At 41.4% G+C, this 16,386-nt stretch overlaps 2 protein-coding genes across 3 annotated transcripts in view; both read left to right on the top strand.

The window, feature by feature from the left end:
• The window catches only part of TFPI (tissue factor pathway inhibitor), a 32,149-nt gene extending 25,272 nt beyond the window's left edge, over positions 1–6,877 (top strand). For both annotated transcript variants that reach the window (XM_058028130.1, XM_058028129.1), the window contains exons 7-9: positions 317–409; positions 5,953–6,135; positions 6,491–6,877. In XM_058028130.1, coding sequence (XP_057884113.1) covers positions 317–409; positions 5,953–6,135; positions 6,491–6,603 — 389 coding nt within the window. In that variant the 3' untranslated portion in view covers positions 6,604–6,877. The remainder of the gene's footprint in view (positions 1–316; positions 410–5,952; positions 6,136–6,490) is intronic.
• Positions 6,878–12,112: 5,235 nt separating this feature from the next.
• Positions 12,113–16,386, top strand: part of CALCRL (calcitonin receptor like receptor) — a 66,995-nt gene continuing 62,721 nt past the window's right edge. The window contains exon 1 of the mRNA XM_058028374.1: positions 12,113–12,475. The gene's annotated coding sequence lies outside the window, so the exon portion shown is untranslated. The remainder of the gene's footprint in view (positions 12,476–16,386) is intronic.

Below are 16,386 nucleotides of genomic sequence, written 5' to 3'. Positions count from 1 at the left end.
ATTTTGCAAAAGCCTTACAATTGCAAAGGTTAGAATGTCTGCTGGCAATATAAAAATAACCTTACCAAGCTGTGTACAATCTAAATTTTACGTCAGTAAAATTAAGGAAGAAAAAAGAACTCATTGCAGAGTTGTTTCAGCAGCCTGAGTTTCCTGAGCCTTTGGGCCTTAGAGATGTTGCTTGGCAACTGGCATCAGCAGTGGGTTTGAGCAGGGCCAGCAGGTACCAACCACAGCTGATTGCCAGAGCTTGGATGTGTCTGCATGTCCCACCCTTGACTCTTTCACACCCACTGTCTCTAATTTTTTCTTTTAGGTAATTCACTGCCAGCTGCTCCAAATGAGGAGTCCAACACCCTGAACAGCAGTTCCCCAAAGGAGGAGCCCAACCAGTTCCCCATTTTTTTTGGTAAGAATTAGCTTTTGCAGTTCTTAGCTCTCAGTCTTTTATATGGATTGCATTTCCATTTCAACCCATTTTGTAACATTCCTGAGACTAAAGAATGGGTTTTGATCTTTGCCAAAGGATTTGATAAGCAGAGAAAGCCAAAGCAAAAGAATGTGTCACAACTTATGGATCTTTCATAAATATCAGCAAGTGGAAGACTGACCACTCTCTTTAAAAAGTGTGCACTTCCTAAAGGCCTGATTAATACAAAGAGCAAAAGCAGTGCTGCATAATTCTTTCAATCTAAATTAATATTATTATGAGAATCTAATAGGGAATTGATTTAAATTCCTTTCATCCACTAAAAAAGAAGGACATTTGGATTTTAGAACATAGCATAGTATAATATATTTAATACCAAAATGTTTTTATTTTCACTGTGACTATATTAACCTCACTTTTGGATTGAGTATAATCACAATGAGTATGAATTAGTTTAAAATGCTTTAATTAATGTAATTAATTTTAATTTCATTAATTTAAAATGTCTCTCCAAGGTATTTTTGCACTATGTATTATAATGCAGATGGGACTCTGGATTCCCTTTTACTGAGGAGGGATAAGCTTTGATAGTATCAGCAGCTGGACACTGTCCACTGTAGGTGGCTGCTGCTTGCTCACACTGTGCAGGGTGATTGAATTTGAAGTGTGCCATTTTTATGATCCACAGTTGTGCAAGAGGAAGCAACCAACAGTTGGAAAGAGCCTGAGCATTCTCACCAAGTATTTATGTTGGTCTTTTGCTTTTGCACTTGCTTGCACTTTTGAGGACTGAGTGATGATGTAGAGACTCGCATTTTATATGTTTTTGCATTTTATATGATCTGTAAGAGAACAGGTGTGTAGGTGGCATTCCTGTGCTCTTTGCTTAGAATGGAGTGTCCAATAAAGCATGAGTGTGTGCTGTACTCTGATTTTTGCCTGCACTGTAATCTATAAGCACTGCTGGTTTGATGTAAGTTTCTGTACAGTTGTGTTGTTTGCCACGTGCAAAGCATCAACGAACTCTGTAATTTAAATGAATGATTATAAAACAGTAAAGATTTTGGCAGCCTGTTTTACTGAAAACTGTGAATTGCGTAAGGTCTGCTAATAAGTCTAGGGGCATTAAGGGGCAAGCACATTCCCTGAAAGTTTTTAGTCATAGTATGAATAATCCTCCAAACAGCTGACCTGTACCAGGAAAGGAGCATGCTTCACTATGTTTTCTTAGAGGAAATGGAAGGGGTTTTGATTGTGTCAGCAATAGGAATTTTCCTGCACAGCAGACTTTGAGGGTAAGAGAAAGAGAACTGAAGACTGATGGAACAGAGTCAGTGTAGCAGATGGGTTGCGTGAGAAGCGCAGCTGTGGAAGGACCAGGGAATTTCAGTGGAAAGTCTGAAGATCCAACAGGTTCTTCCTAATTGTGTGACCTTTGTCTTGCCCTTCTCTGCCTCATACAGCCTTCTGCTCTGTTTATCAGCTGGTACCCTTCAGGGTGCTGGAATGGGCTAAAATTGATTTTGGCAATCTCACTAGAGAGGAAAGCCAAAGCTGACTGCTGATTTCTCCACAGAGACCTGGAGAGCATTGTCTCTATTGTTGCTCTTTCTGGAGGTGCAGCTATAAAGTGAAGCTCCAAGGCAGAGACAGGTCACACAAACGTGCAGGGTGACTGTCTGTAGCTTTCTGTGAGGGACAGGAATTTCGGTGAACTATTTGGGATGGAGTGGCTGATGTCCATCTCCTCAAGCATAGGCAAATTGATCTGCCATTGTAATATCTATTTGCTATGTAAATTAGCCTGGCTATGTATCTTTTTCAAAGAACATTTAAAAATTAAATGTAATTTAGTTAATTTACACTTTAAAAAATTACATGGAGTTGTCTCTTAATAGAATACCTCACCTTACAATTGACAAGCTATTTCATCTTGATTTTAAGAAAAAAAAAATTTGGCATGTGTAACTCTGTAACAATATCAGTTTTTTAGATTTACAATATAGTTGTTGATTTTCAGAAGAATAAACTGTTCTATAAATAAATGGCCAAATAAAGCAAACCATGGATACAGACATGAAGTTTCTAGCACTCTCAGTAATGAACTTTCTGCAGAGATTGAAAATAGTTCTGGTCTCCCTCTGCTGAAACATCTGTAATAACTTTTACTCTACAAAAACTAAGAGAGTGCAAACTAAGAGAGAGTGAGGCTAAGAATCAAAGCTTTCATTTTATGTGATTTATGGTAGGAATTGCAAGCACTATACCTACATTTGATTTGGGAGATTTGAGTGGGAGACAGGATCAAAAGTCAACTTTCAGCTCAGCGAATTTGGAATAGCACAAGGATGCAGGTTCTGTGAGTACAGAGTCAGGGTCATCTTCTGCTGATATAAATTGGCACAGTTCTATTTGCTTTAATGGATCTGCACCAATTTATACCTGTGGATTACTGTCAAGTGCAGCTGACTCATTATTTTTGTAATAGCCTGTCCACTTGAAGATTCTTTTATTTTCGCTTTGCTGCAACCAGAAATGAGGAGCTGAAGTCTGCACATATTGAAAATCTGGCAATAAACCTGAAGCTTCATGAATGTCACACACTCCTGTCTGGGGAGGAATAGTGCTCACTGCATTCCCTTTCCTCCCAAGAGAATTTCAAACTTGTTTTCCAGTGTCAATCATTACTAGCAGTCCATTGTCACACAAGCCCTGCAAAGCCTGGGGTTGGGGTTCTCTCTGATAAATGTGAGTCTTTAGCTAGATGTGCATTTTTCAGAGATTCTGAGATTGACTAATCTCTGATTTTTCAGAAATTATGATCATGTCATCTGTTTATACCTCAGGGGGATGGCATTCAAGAAAGAGCTGTATTATAGGAACTGAATCTTAAACCATACAATGTGTACCTCTTCTTTTTTATGTGGTTTCGTGGCTTGGGGGACTTCTGCTTCTTTCATTTTCTTTTTTTCTTCATAAAAAAAAACAGGAGAGAAAACTTTTCAACAACTCAGAAAAATGGGGTTGTAAAATGAAAACTTTAGGGAGAGAAACTCAAGAATAGGCATAATAGCTCAATTTTCTGTTCCATCACATCCATAAATACACCTTGAGGAACTGGAGGTGAACAGAGGCAACTCACCTGCTGTAATGTCCTGGTGACACTATTTACACACTGCCTCACAGGCTTTCACATTGTCCTGCCAATAGACACACTGGGCATGACACAGGGAATGTTTTCTTCTTTGCTTACCTGAAGTCGAGTATTTCAGTAATCGATACATTCAAAAAAATTCAGGATAAATTTTATGATCTTCATGGTAGAGGAAGTTATGATAAGTTATTTAGTTTTTATTTTAAAATACTGGGTTTCTTGAGGAAAAAATGGCTCTAGGTGGCAAAATTAAGGTTTTTCTTCATGGGCTGGTTCCTTCTGTGAGTGAGGAACATGCAGGTGTTTTGAAGATAAACAAGGACAGTGTTTGGTATTTTAGGCATTTATCTGACAATGATAGGGGCAAGGAATAACATAATTTTTGGGAAGAATACGAGAGGGATTCTGAATAGCACCTGGCTCTCTGGTGCACTGTACATACACAGGCAGTCCTTGTTACCTCATCACTGGCTCCATGGTTCCCCCAAATATTGCAGTCATTGTGGGAACTCCTTCTTGAGGGGACTGTGGACTCCCTGAAGAATTCTACATGGCAGATAAGTAATTTGCATTACAAAGTGTGTATTTGAATTCTCTCTTATAATTAACAAGCCTGTGCTGTCTGGCCCTTTGCTCACTGGCAAGCCTTTCTGCTCTGTTCTTTGTGGGCTCAGAAATTAGCAGGTTTAAATAGGCAAGCCATGCTGAACATATGCTTTGGGAACTACCCTCCTCTCCAGCTAGAGAGAGAGATGAAATTAGTTCCAGGCTCAAGAGTTCTCAGAGCAGTGCCAAAAGCATTGCTTTAGTTAATTTAACTACCATCTTCATTATAAAAAAACAGTAGGTTTAATATAGATTTTATCACATTGTGGACTTGTACTCTGGACCCAGAGTGAAATTTGGTCTTTCAATTATGAAAAGAAGTTGAGGTTCTCATTTTATAACTTGAAACTAACTTAGTCTATATCAAAAAAGCAACTCATTACTCAGTTTCTAAATTTCAGAATTTATTTTTTTAATAGTATGAGGTTGCTAACACACCATTCTAATTCCCAGCCATTTTTCATACTTTTTCACCACAACTGTTCAGCTATTTTACATTTCAGATAAACCTTTTTTTTTAGCAGATGTACCATATGTCAGACACCTAAGACGCAACATGGGTTTTTGAATATTTTTCAGCCTCCTGCTTTGCCCAGGTTTTAATGCATAACTTCTTGCTTTCAGCAGCTCATCTGCTTCCCACTTTTGTGACCACAGGATGTCTTCAGCTTTGCAGTAACCCAAACGATTTCCTCAAATTTTTACTTTGTTTTTCCACTGAACTCCTTCTGTGTGGCTTTGTATCTTCAAGAGTTCCATCTGAGTGGCTTCACATTTGCATTTATGCATTCATTTATTGAATTTATGCACCCAGTTCTGCTGTTTCCTGAGGAAAAATGGTGCTCTTTTGGGTTCCACATAACTGCTCCCATAATGGCTCCCATTCAGCTTCTTGCAGCCTGTGCAGCAATTTTACCAGTTCCTATTTTCTTTATTAGTCACTCTGGGCTGATAGATGATGGAGCTCTTCCAGGTTTGGGAATTCTGGCATGGATTTGCTTCTTGAACTTGTTCCAGTGCCCAGGTCCTTTGGCTACCCCAGGTTCATCCTCCAGTGTTTCAGTTCTCACTTGCAGCCCCCCTGAAGGAGCAAACCAGCAGCCTCTCCTTGGAATGGTAAAATCCTGCCAGCAGCACTAACACACCAGCATCTCCATTCACTTGTGCACTTGCTCTTCACATTCAGGGCTTTTTTTGTTCTGCAAGTTGCAAGCTAGTGTTTTGTAGCTGCTCAAGGGCTGCTGACAGACCCTGTGACTTAGGTCAAGTTTTCTGTAGTATTCAACTCAGCACTGAGGTATTGAATCTTACATTGGAAATGCTGGGTACTTTTACCTTCTCCTTGATTTCAGAATGTCTAGCAGTGATTCGCTCTGTTAATTATTAGAAATATTTGCCACATTTTTAAAGCTGTCCACGTTTAATTTATTTCACGTCACTTTCTACAAATGCTTCACTTGAAACTCCTCAAAATGCATTTGTGTTCTCTCTCCTATGGCAGAAATGGCAATTTTATCACTAACAACACAAGTAAAGGTATAGCTTTCAGGTAAGCTCCTGCTGGCAATCCAAACACAGGATGGCATTTTACTGTGCTATTTTTTATTTATTTTTTTTTTGTAACCATAAAAGATGCTTATGCGAAGTATCTTGCATTTTCAGGAGAGCAGAATTAAATTTGCCAGCAAAAATTTCAAATAATATTGGCATAAAACTGAAAGGCTGCAGTGTTGTCTCACCTTGTTTTTCTTGGTACTTTCAGAACCCCCTGCCATCCCTTCCTTGTGCCTGACCCCCATGGACAGAGGGCTTTGCAGAGCCAAAGAATTGAGATTTTTCTACAACTTCTCCACTGGAAGGTGTCGCCCGTTCAGCTACAGCGGCTGTGGTGGGAACGAGAATAATTTCGTCTCCAGGAAGTCGTGCCTGAGGATCTGCAGGAAAGGTATGGGAAGTGCTACTGCCCCCGGCTATGGCTCAGAGGTAAATATTGCGCGCGTCAAAATGTTCTCTCGCCACTTTTGGTAGCAAGCATTGGACTGATCAAATGTAACAGCTGCAAGTCTCAGGAAAGTGAGGATGGAAATCAGGAGAGATACAGAGCTAGAGAGAGAAGGAGGGACAGTAAGTGCAGTGTAAAGGAACAGCAATAGCACAACTTGGCAGTGGTCAGGCGTATGAAGATTTTAGGTAAGACAATGTTCTTTTTTGTTTTTTTAAATTAATTGAAACAAGCCTTGTCTCTCATTTCTGATAATCTTGGATGTCTTCTAATGTTACTTTGTTAATTTTGCCTTTAGGATTCAATAAGAAAATAGGTGAAAGAAGACTAATAAGAATCAAGAAAAAAAGAAAGAAACAGCCAGTAAAGGCCCTGGACCTGGAAATCATGCCTGAAGCAATGCAACTTTGATTTTTATGGAAATGTGATGTAAACCTCTCTTCACCTGTGAATGAAAACCTTCAGTGTACACCATTAAAATATATTTACTGATTATTTTGATTATATATTACTAAGCTGCTCATATTTTTTTATGTATTCCTCAACTATGTTAATAAACATTACCTCTTACTTTGCTAAAGGTTTTTAAATTGCTGTTTGCTTGTATATAATTGTCAGAGCTGCAGCAGGACAATAAACAGTAGCATTGAATGGTTAAAATGAAGAGAAAATTTGGATTTAATTTCTTACCTTATTCTTTTTGAATTCTATTTTTGTACTAAAGAAAGCACAATACTTGTGAAAGAATAATCACTAGTCAAGCATGATTGTTTCAATCATGATTGTTTCAATCACCGATTAAAAGATAGGTGTATTGCTATAAAAAAGGAGATAGGTACTGGATTTGTTTTAACCAGATTTATTTTAGGTTGTGCAGGCCTAGATTTAACTCCATTGAAGTGCATATAATTACAGTACTGTAAAATGTATATGAAATCAGAATTAACCCATGAAAATCCATAAAGGGAGTGTTAAAACTGTAAAGGTGTAAAACAGAGTGGCAAATTTTTTGAAAGATTTAAAATTGTATGTGTTGTGGTCATTGATTTTTATCCTTGTTACTGATCCAGACTCATGGCTAAGCTTTACTGCTGAAATTGTTAAAAAATTATGCATTCTAAATACTAGAATGGAGGGGATAAGTAAAATCAGATTTTTTTTCTACTGAAATTTTATCCAAATCTCTTTCCTGGTGCTTAAGTCCTTTCACGGCTCTTTCAATCTAGGATGCATTAATTCTGATTTGAAAGATTCTCAAGGAACAGGAGTGCACAGCAGAGAGCCTCTGCAGAGCCTTGTCATATAAAATGTATGAGCACCACAGACTACCACTACAGTAACCCCATAAATAAAGTGCAGTTCTGCCAGGGAACATATAAACTCCACAGAATTAATTTGGCACTTTTAGTCCCCTGGTTTCAGTTTTAATTTGCTGTCTTCCTGTTCTGGTTCCTGACTGTGCCCTTTCTCTCCAGGTTTGGCTGCCCTTCCTGCACCAGGAGTGGAGTGTGTAGGTGTGGGTGCCCTGCAGAGGAGCAGAGCAGCAGGGGAAGTACTCAGGCCAGCTGGAATCCCTCCCTGCAGATAAGTGTAGAACCCATGGGTTAAACTGCTCCCAGACCTCCACACTCGTCCCATGGCACCTGCCTGAGCACAGCAGGTCGTGTGGCCTCCCCAGGGACAGTGGATTTAGGCACATTTGGGTCAGGATTTGCCCTCGTGCCAAGGTTACCCTGCTTGTGTCTGCCTGGCCAGGGATGCAGGTGAGGGCACAAATGTCTGCACCTCCCCTTGTCTGCATCTCATGGTCAAGCCAGTAAAATATCTGATCTTCCACTCTCAGCTGTAAACATTTCCCATGGGCTGCCAATATTACAATTTACATGATTTCTAGATTACATGATGCACCTCAGAGGGAGGCAGAGCTGAAGTGACTCCATTAAACTAAAACGTTTAGGGATTTCACGTAAAAGACGAGGGAAATCATTAAGCCATCCCACCAAGAATGTGGAAAAGGATTTGTAAACTTTGTGAGATTGATGAGATTACAAACTAGAATGATGAACTTTCTAAAACAGAATGTTTTGAAATGAGACAATAGGTATAGAAGGATAGGAGAGAAAAGATGGATTTGTGTGCAGATTGTCTTGCGATTCCTGTGTCATTTCATGACAGTGTCTCTCCTTCAGGCTCCCTCTTGTTCCAGCAACTTGTCCCTGGCTGCCTGGACTCAACACCTACAAAACCCACATGGGAAAAAAAGATCTAGGGAAAAAAATCATCCTTTCTGTCCCAGGAGAACCCTGGCTCTGTGGCTGCTCTCCATTTTATAAGTTTCCTTCTTGCTGAGCTCTACTGCCAACTGACAGGGTCTCCTCCCTGAGAGGGATCAGTTTCTCTAGGACTGTGAGGCTCCTCCAGGGCTGCTGTAGCTAGGACAGGACTGACAGGTACTCTCCCATCCTCTCCTACCCCACTCACACTGCACTGAAGAAACTTCTTGTGCTGCCGTAGTACACTCTGTAATAACAGCAATAAAGGTCTCCAGTGAGGTCTCTGTTGTGTCACTGCTGAGACAGAAGGGAATTTGTACTGCTAGCATCTCAAGAGTTGCTCTGTTTCAACTGACTAAGAAAACATTTCTCAGTGATTCATCTGTCAGGCTTGTTGCTTAGTGCAATGAGAATCAAGGCTGCAGTGTCACAGACTGTAGAAACCTGATTATAATCAGGATTTGATCAGAGAGTGCAGGCTGCTCTCAGCTGTGTGTGCACTCAGCTTGGCCACCACACCAGCCACCCAGCTGTTTCTGGTTTTGTTTAGCTCTACAGGACATAGAGCTATTTTTTTTCCCATAAAAAGTCCAAACTGCAGTGTGATATGATCTTCAACATAACAAGAAGTTTCTTTTATGCCCTTTTGCTTCATTCACTTCCTTTTGCTCCTGTACTTTCCATAGCTGCAGAACTATCAAATCCAAGAATAAGAAAAAAAGATCTACGCATTTCCCAAAGACAGCTAAAGGATGAGCAGGGGCAGAATTGAGGCACAACACAAGAAAAGGTATGGACCAGGTGCCAGAATGCTGAAGCAGTCAGAACATGAGGCTGTGCTAAGTTGTTAGAGTGACTGTACAGTTCCACTTGACCAGAGTCCATTCATCCAGTCATTTCATTCCAGAATTTTCTCCAGTTGCTTTGGAGGGGAAATGCAGAGTGCTGTGAAATTTCTTCCAAGCTGTCTGAAAACAGACAACAAGCTGAAACAGTTTCACAGAGGTTTTGATGAATTTCCATATATCATCTGACCTGCAATAACTTGGTATGTGCCCTTAATCCATGCAAATGGTAAAACAAATTATCTTTGAGAAATAATTTAGAGTACTTTTCTTCATTCTTTTTTTCCTCACATTTTTACTGGTATGCCCTCCTTTCTCTCCTTTTTATTTTCTACTTCCTGCCTCACTTGATCCAGCATTTCTCTCTGCATCTCCAGTCCACTTATTCTCTCAAAGCTGATAGTTTTTTATTTACACTTTGAGCAAGTCTCCATCTTTCTAACTTCTACCTTCTCAAACTTAGTGAAGGGGACATAAGGGTTACATTTCCTAGCCAGTTGTTTCAGTGTTTCCCCAAAGAAAGAGCGAGGTTCAGGTAAAAGCAGAGTTGTACGCTTGTGGTTAGTGGGTGTTCACACGGGATAATTAATTTCTGAATTAATTAATTCCTGCATTAATTAATTCCTGAATTCCTCGTGCGCCGCTCCCGCGCCTGCGTTTATGCCGCGGGTGGCCGCGAGAGGGCGCTGGCGGCTCGGCGAGCGCCGGGCGGGCTGGCTCTGATGGAAAAGGAGGAATTCCCTGGATTTACTCTCTTTTCTCGCTTTTAAGCCTTCCTTTGGTCCCAGTGCAGGTGGTTTTGCATATTTGAACTGCTCCCTCCTTCGCTGTCAGCAAGCAGGGCAGCCTGTAGGGTGTGATTTATGCTCCTCGCAGCCAGGGGATGGGGAGATGCAGGGGAGGCACCGTGCTCAGGAGTGCAAACTGCACCAGCTGAGGGGTCTCAGGTATCTGTAGGGTATGAGTAAATAAGTTTTAATGTTACCTAAATTAGTAGAATATAAAACTTTGTAAAAATAAACTCCAAAACCCCCCAGAGCAAGCAACCAAGTGAAAAAAAAAAATCCACAAAAACGCTCACACAAAACTCCACTGACTTTGACCAGCCAAATCAAACATGGCCTGTGTCATGCTAAAACATGTCTAGCTAATTCAGGTGCCTGTCTTGGAGCTGTGAGCTTGGCTGGGATACATGGATTATTCTCTAAACTAGAGTGTGCAATGTACCTTGTTGCAATCTACAACCTAGATCTAATTTGTCTAAAGCAATGCTACCAGGATCACTCCTGCTGAAGTTCCTGTACCTGAGATGACACCGCTTCTTTTAGAGAAGTTAATTTCCATCACTGTTCAAAATCACAGCTATTCCCCAGTTTATAGGTGCTTACATTGCCTGGAGGTTTAGAGTGCCATTCCTTAGTTCTTCACTGATTATAGAACTCAAACATTCTCCTTTTGATGAGAGATGCTAGAAGCACCAAATGAGTATCCAAGCCTGCTTTTTTGGTAACCCTGGAGTGAGATTTCACAAACTGTATTGTCTAGGGGCCATTTGGATTTAAAGTATTCCTGGTCCTCTTTTCCCTCTTCCAATTTTTCCTGACCCTGCATTGGGGCTGGGTTTTGTTTGAAGTTTTTTGTTTATTTTATGGAGATGTTGCCCCCCTTAACTTTGTGTTTCTTGCTGTTTTCCTTCTTGAGGAAAATGTTTTCAGTGCCTAGCTCACAGTGTGTTCCACAAATGATGCTGCTAGTAACAAAAAAAGAAAAAAAAAAAAAGTGGATAAGTGACAGGTGGCAAGAAACAAGCAAAATATTTTATGTTGGTTTATGAGCAAATTTAATGGTCTAATTCTGATAAATCTTTGTCACAATGTGACTTTTGGGAAGCTCTTGTGGGGTTCCCTAAGGGAGTACTGGTGTTACAGGTGTTCATATCATTTGAGTCTGATGCTCCACGCACTCCCCATTTGTTCAGCATAGTGTTGTCCTGTGCATACAGTAACTCGTTATTGGTTTAGAGGGCACAGATTTGGTCCATAGTACTGGGAATTGATTGTATAAAAACATTTTTAGTATCTGGTACAATATTCTTTGAATATTCTTTCAAGAAAGAAAGTCCTTCTTGTAGAAAGACTGCTATTCATTTTGTTTTATCCTCTCTCATGGCAGTTTTCAAACCATTCATACTTGTGCTTTCAGATCACCAGTGTTTAGAAAAAGATAGAGAGCAGCAGTAACAGTGTTCCTGTTGCTTTTTTTTCCTACTCTTGATACTTCAAAGACTTATTTCTTTAATGCATTGTTTTGTACCCAAGAAAAAAATAATGGCACTGTAAATAATGCACCTGCTTGTAAGTGAAAATTTGAATCTGACCTTTGCAGCTGAGGAATAAAGGTATTTCTGTGCAGAGCTTTTCAGCCCTTAGCGTATGGAGCGTCACGCAGCCGCTGGCAGAGGAGCTGGGCCAGGTCAGTGTCACTGAGGAGGAAAGCAGCTCTCGAGTACCCTTTGAATAAAGGTCCAAACTAATCTGTTTCTACGGGTCTAGCTGGACGAGGAGGACGAATCTCAGAGGCTCGACACGTGAAAGGACAGGTCCCGTGGTCTCTCCCTTACCCGCAGAGCAGTGAGTGTTTTGCGGGCGGAGCCGCTCCGGGCCAGGTGCGGGCAGCGGGCGGGAGCAGATGGCAGCGCCGGGGCCGGGATGCCGCGGGAGCCCCGCTTGCCCGGGACACGCCATTCGGAGAGAACAGCAACTCGGGGCGGCCGCAGGCGGGGTCGGTGATGTAACAGGAAGCTCTGATGTTGGGCTGCTGCCGCCGCCGCTCCGCGCTGCCCTCGGACACGCTCCCGGCGCTCCCGCAGCTCCGCCGGGACGGACGGACCCAGCGCCGCTCGGGAATACCCGCACCGGGGTCCGCTCTCCGCTGGATAGTGGGGCACTGGGAGAGCTTTGTCTGAGACAGCTCCGCACACCGAGACTGCTCCGCACACCGATACTGCTCCGCTCAGCTTTATCTGAGAGAGCTCCGCACACTGAGACAGCTCCGCTCAGCTTTATCCGAGACAGATCCGCACACTGAGACTGCTCCGCTCAGCTTTATCCGAGACAGCTCCGCACAGCTGTATCTGGAAGCGCTCTGGCAGCAGGAGCCCGGCTGGTGAGTGCAGTTTCATTGTTTCTTCACCCTCGGTGCCGCCCGAGCGCAGCGGGAGCCACGCGTGTCTGTCTGTGTGTGTGATCTGGGTTCAGCCTCGGCGTGGGATGCGGAATCCGCGCCGACACGGGCTGCGGGGAAAACCTTCCTTTATTTATAGCGAGCGAGGTGTTGAGCTGATTTTATGACTGGTTTTGTTATCGTCTATGCATAGATAGATAGATAGATAGATAGATAGATAGATAGATAGATAGATAGATAGATAGATAGATAGATAGATAGATAGAATGCCCAAAGCAGCGCTGTTAGCATTCTGCCTGAAACCTCTAATGTTAACTAACCAAATTTCTGTCTTTGCGTCTGGAGAGAATTAGAGGCTCATTGGCTTGGAAAGGGTCCTTAAGACTAATTCAACACAACTGCAGCTCTTTCAATAGAGGCTGAATTAGGTGATAAAGTGGTGTAGGTTTGCTTACTCTGAGTATTTCTCTAAACTTACAATATAGGAAAGAGGTCGTACTTGAGTTGTTTCATAATTAGGTTTTGTGTTGTAATTACACAACTTAAAAGATAAAGCTACTGTTTTGTTTGGGCTTTCTGTTTGCTTGAGGAAAAGTTGGGCTGCTACGAAGCCTGTACGCGTGCCGGCGTGTTGCTGTTTGAGGTTTTTAACCGCGAGCACCGAGATGGTTTATTGACAGCTGATTGCCCACTTTTCCTTTCCTCGAGAAACCACTGAACGGTGACAAGTGTGTGATTCCGTGCCTTCACTTGATAGGCAGTTTAAAGGCTCGCCGCTCCTCAAGCTTTCCAAAACAGATGTGATACCCTCTGCTTTTACAAACGCGGTTGCAGTGCTGGGATTGCCAATTCTAGTCATTCACTCGTGTGTGTAAGCAGTGGAGCCATAGAACCAGGAAAATAAATCTTGTTAGGCTATAATTCACACCTGGATTTCATCTGCAACGAGTCCTTCAGCTATCCATGCAATTTATAAGGGAAAAGAATGAAATAATTATAAAAATAACTGAGTTTTTTTTTTTTCTCTTTGCCTTAATGAACTTATGCCAGGTACCCTGGGGATGGACTTTGCTGCTCTTACAATTGTGCCAATGTAGTTTTCCCAGTCTTGCTGTGCCTGCTGGGGATCTTGTCTTCCCTTGCACTGATAATGCTTCTAACAGGTGAAACCTGTTCAGAGATGTGCTCTGAATCTGAGCTCCTCTTGCTCACTGCATTGGAGGGAGGCACTCTAGGTCTCGATCAATATAAGACCACATCTGAAAACAGATGTGTTTTAAAGTACACATGCTGTGGTACTGTCTGAAATTTTTAATTAAGAATAATAATCTGCATTAGCATGATGTTTTCTTCTCTAGTTTGCTTGAACTCTCATTATTTCACTGCATATAGGAGCAATCCCAAAGTCTTTATCCAACTTTGGAAATCAAATCAAAAGTTTTGGCAAAAGGCACTTGGTGACTAAGTCAATGGAGATGGCGCTTCACATAAAAGGTGCTTATGTTGTTTTAATGATCAGTGCAGTGGGAACAACTGTGTTTAGAAGTACACCAGCTAAATGATTTAGATTCTTATTTGTTGTTCCTTACAAGCAACTGGTGTAGGTTGAGGTGTGTGTGCCTACAGAGGATGTGACAGACACGTGCGTGTTTGCAGGCTGGGTGGCAGAATCTACAGTGTTTGCAGGTTAAAGCAGAGACAGGCAGAGCATTGATATAAAACAGTGTGACTGAACATTTCACTGGACAAAATGAAGTACCTGGATATCTAAGATAGATTTCAGATCCAAGAATTGCATTATGTGTGTCCTTTCAACTTCAAATGTTTCTGCACCCCGAGTTTCTGGTCAGTTGGGGTCTTTCTCCGTGTTAAGAGATGGAGCACTTGTCCCTTTGAACAGGCTTTTCTTGCTAGAGCACTACTGTTGAAATCCTGGCCCACTGAGAGCCAGACTTTTCCACTGACTGTCAAAGGGCAAGACATTCCTAAATGTGGGTATTTTTCTTTTGAAGGAATTATACATAGATGGTCATCCATCCAGGCACGCACGTTCTGCTGTCTGTTGGCAGCGGGTTTTTTTGGTACTTTGTGTAATTTTTGAGTACTTCTGTTGAAAAATATGATCTGAAAAACAGATGATGCCTGTGATCATTTGAAAAACAGATCTGCCTGTGTCTCACTGGGTGACCAATGCCTTACCTGGGTCAGTAAAGGTACTTATACAGGTTTGTTCCATGGGCTATCTCGGAATTGCTGTTCAGATTATAGACCAGGATGGAATTAAGAACTGAGGGGAGAAAGCACACTAAAAGATTTCCTTTGACACCTGTATAATTTCTAACTTGCTGCTGTATTCTGTGCATTTGAGGCAATCATCTTTCTCCAGTAGCATTCCTGGCTTGTGCAGGAGCTGGGTAAGATTGGACCCATAGAAGTCCATGAAGCCATGCAGTCATGAAATTAAAATGGGTTTGTGGTCATTTGGAAGAAATTATATGTTTTATACTGGTATGTTTTTAATAATAACATGTATTCAGTGACATTTAAAAGAAGTGTATCTAGTCACTGCTGTAGTAAATGCTGGGCATAAGCTATCTATTAAAGCCATTGAGGAAAGTCCAAGTCCACAGTTAGGAAAACAGTTAGGAAAAGCAGGATTTCTCCTTTAGAAGCTGTTCCCATCTGTTGCCAACGTGTTTACGATGTTCTTGACTTGGTACCAAAATCCCTTCAGTGCTGCTGCCCAGCTGCCACCCCTGTGGCACACACACGCACACACACACAGCATTTACCTCACCTCGGTGCCCCTGCCACCTCTGCTCTGCAAAGCTCTGTCACTGTGTCCATGTGCAGCAGCTTCCTCAGCCAAGCTTATTGAAAACTTATTGAAAACAGCCTTCACTTGCTCGTGGAACTGCTCTGTCCCTGGGAAGTATTTTTAGTGTTTGGTGTAGCAAGTTGTCAGAGCTCTGGAATTGACTATATCCTCGGTACTGCTGTGTCGAGGAAGGAATGAACACTGCTACCATCAAAACAGATGTGAGCTGGCTAACAAATAACTTTTAGCAGTAAAATAAGTGTGGTTTTATATGTGTTTATGTGTATTAGACATATAATAACATATTTGGTATATTATTTCTGCATACAATGCACGCAGGTCCATTTCATGCTGATTTCCATTATTGCCAATGTAGCAACTAAAGAGAGAATTTAAGTTTACAAAGAAACTTTCAAAGGAAATTAACTCTAGACCTTATCCTTTGTTTGGAAAATGGGGAATCACACATGCTAATATTCTGACTTGCATACATCTAATGTTTGAAACAAAGCAGAGAAAGCTTTCTGTATGTGGACACAACCTGTTGTTTTTACTTTTTGTATTCACGTTGGCAGTTCTGATGTTTTCAGTGTAAGAAACTTGTACAAAGAGCAGCAGAAAACAGCCTTTTTCTTACCTGTTACCTTATTGGAGAATTCCACAGCCAGTGTAGTAAAATAGAAGATCTTATGAAATTGGGTTCCATGAGACCATTTGTCTTTAGCTACACTTTTTGTTCTATTTTAGAATCTGGGCAGAGCTGAAAGGCTAAACTTTCACATTTTTAAAGTTTTAACAGTTGTCTCTCATGCTTCAGTCTCCCAAGTTTGTTTATACTGTTTACATTTTCCCAGCAAAGTCATCCTTTTTCTGCCCTAGCTCTGTTCAAACACTTTCAATCATTTCTGCAGTATATGCTGTCCTAAAGTCATCTATTTCGAGTTGCTTTTCTTTGGGAACATGCATTTGAAATGCACTTAACTCGTTCTAATGCATCGAAAAAGACTTTCCTTGAGAAAAGCCATGTTCTTCCTTCAAGAAAAGAAATCAGACTCTTGTGGTAAATTTGCATGTT

Source organism: Melospiza georgiana, chromosome 7, assembly GCF_028018845.1.
Source record: "Melospiza georgiana isolate bMelGeo1 chromosome 7, bMelGeo1.pri, whole genome shotgun sequence".
Lineage (NCBI taxonomy): Eukaryota > Metazoa > Chordata > Aves > Passeriformes > Passerellidae > Melospiza > Melospiza georgiana.
Note: the sequence above shows the minus strand (reverse complement) of the source record. Positions and strands in the feature narration are given on the sequence as shown.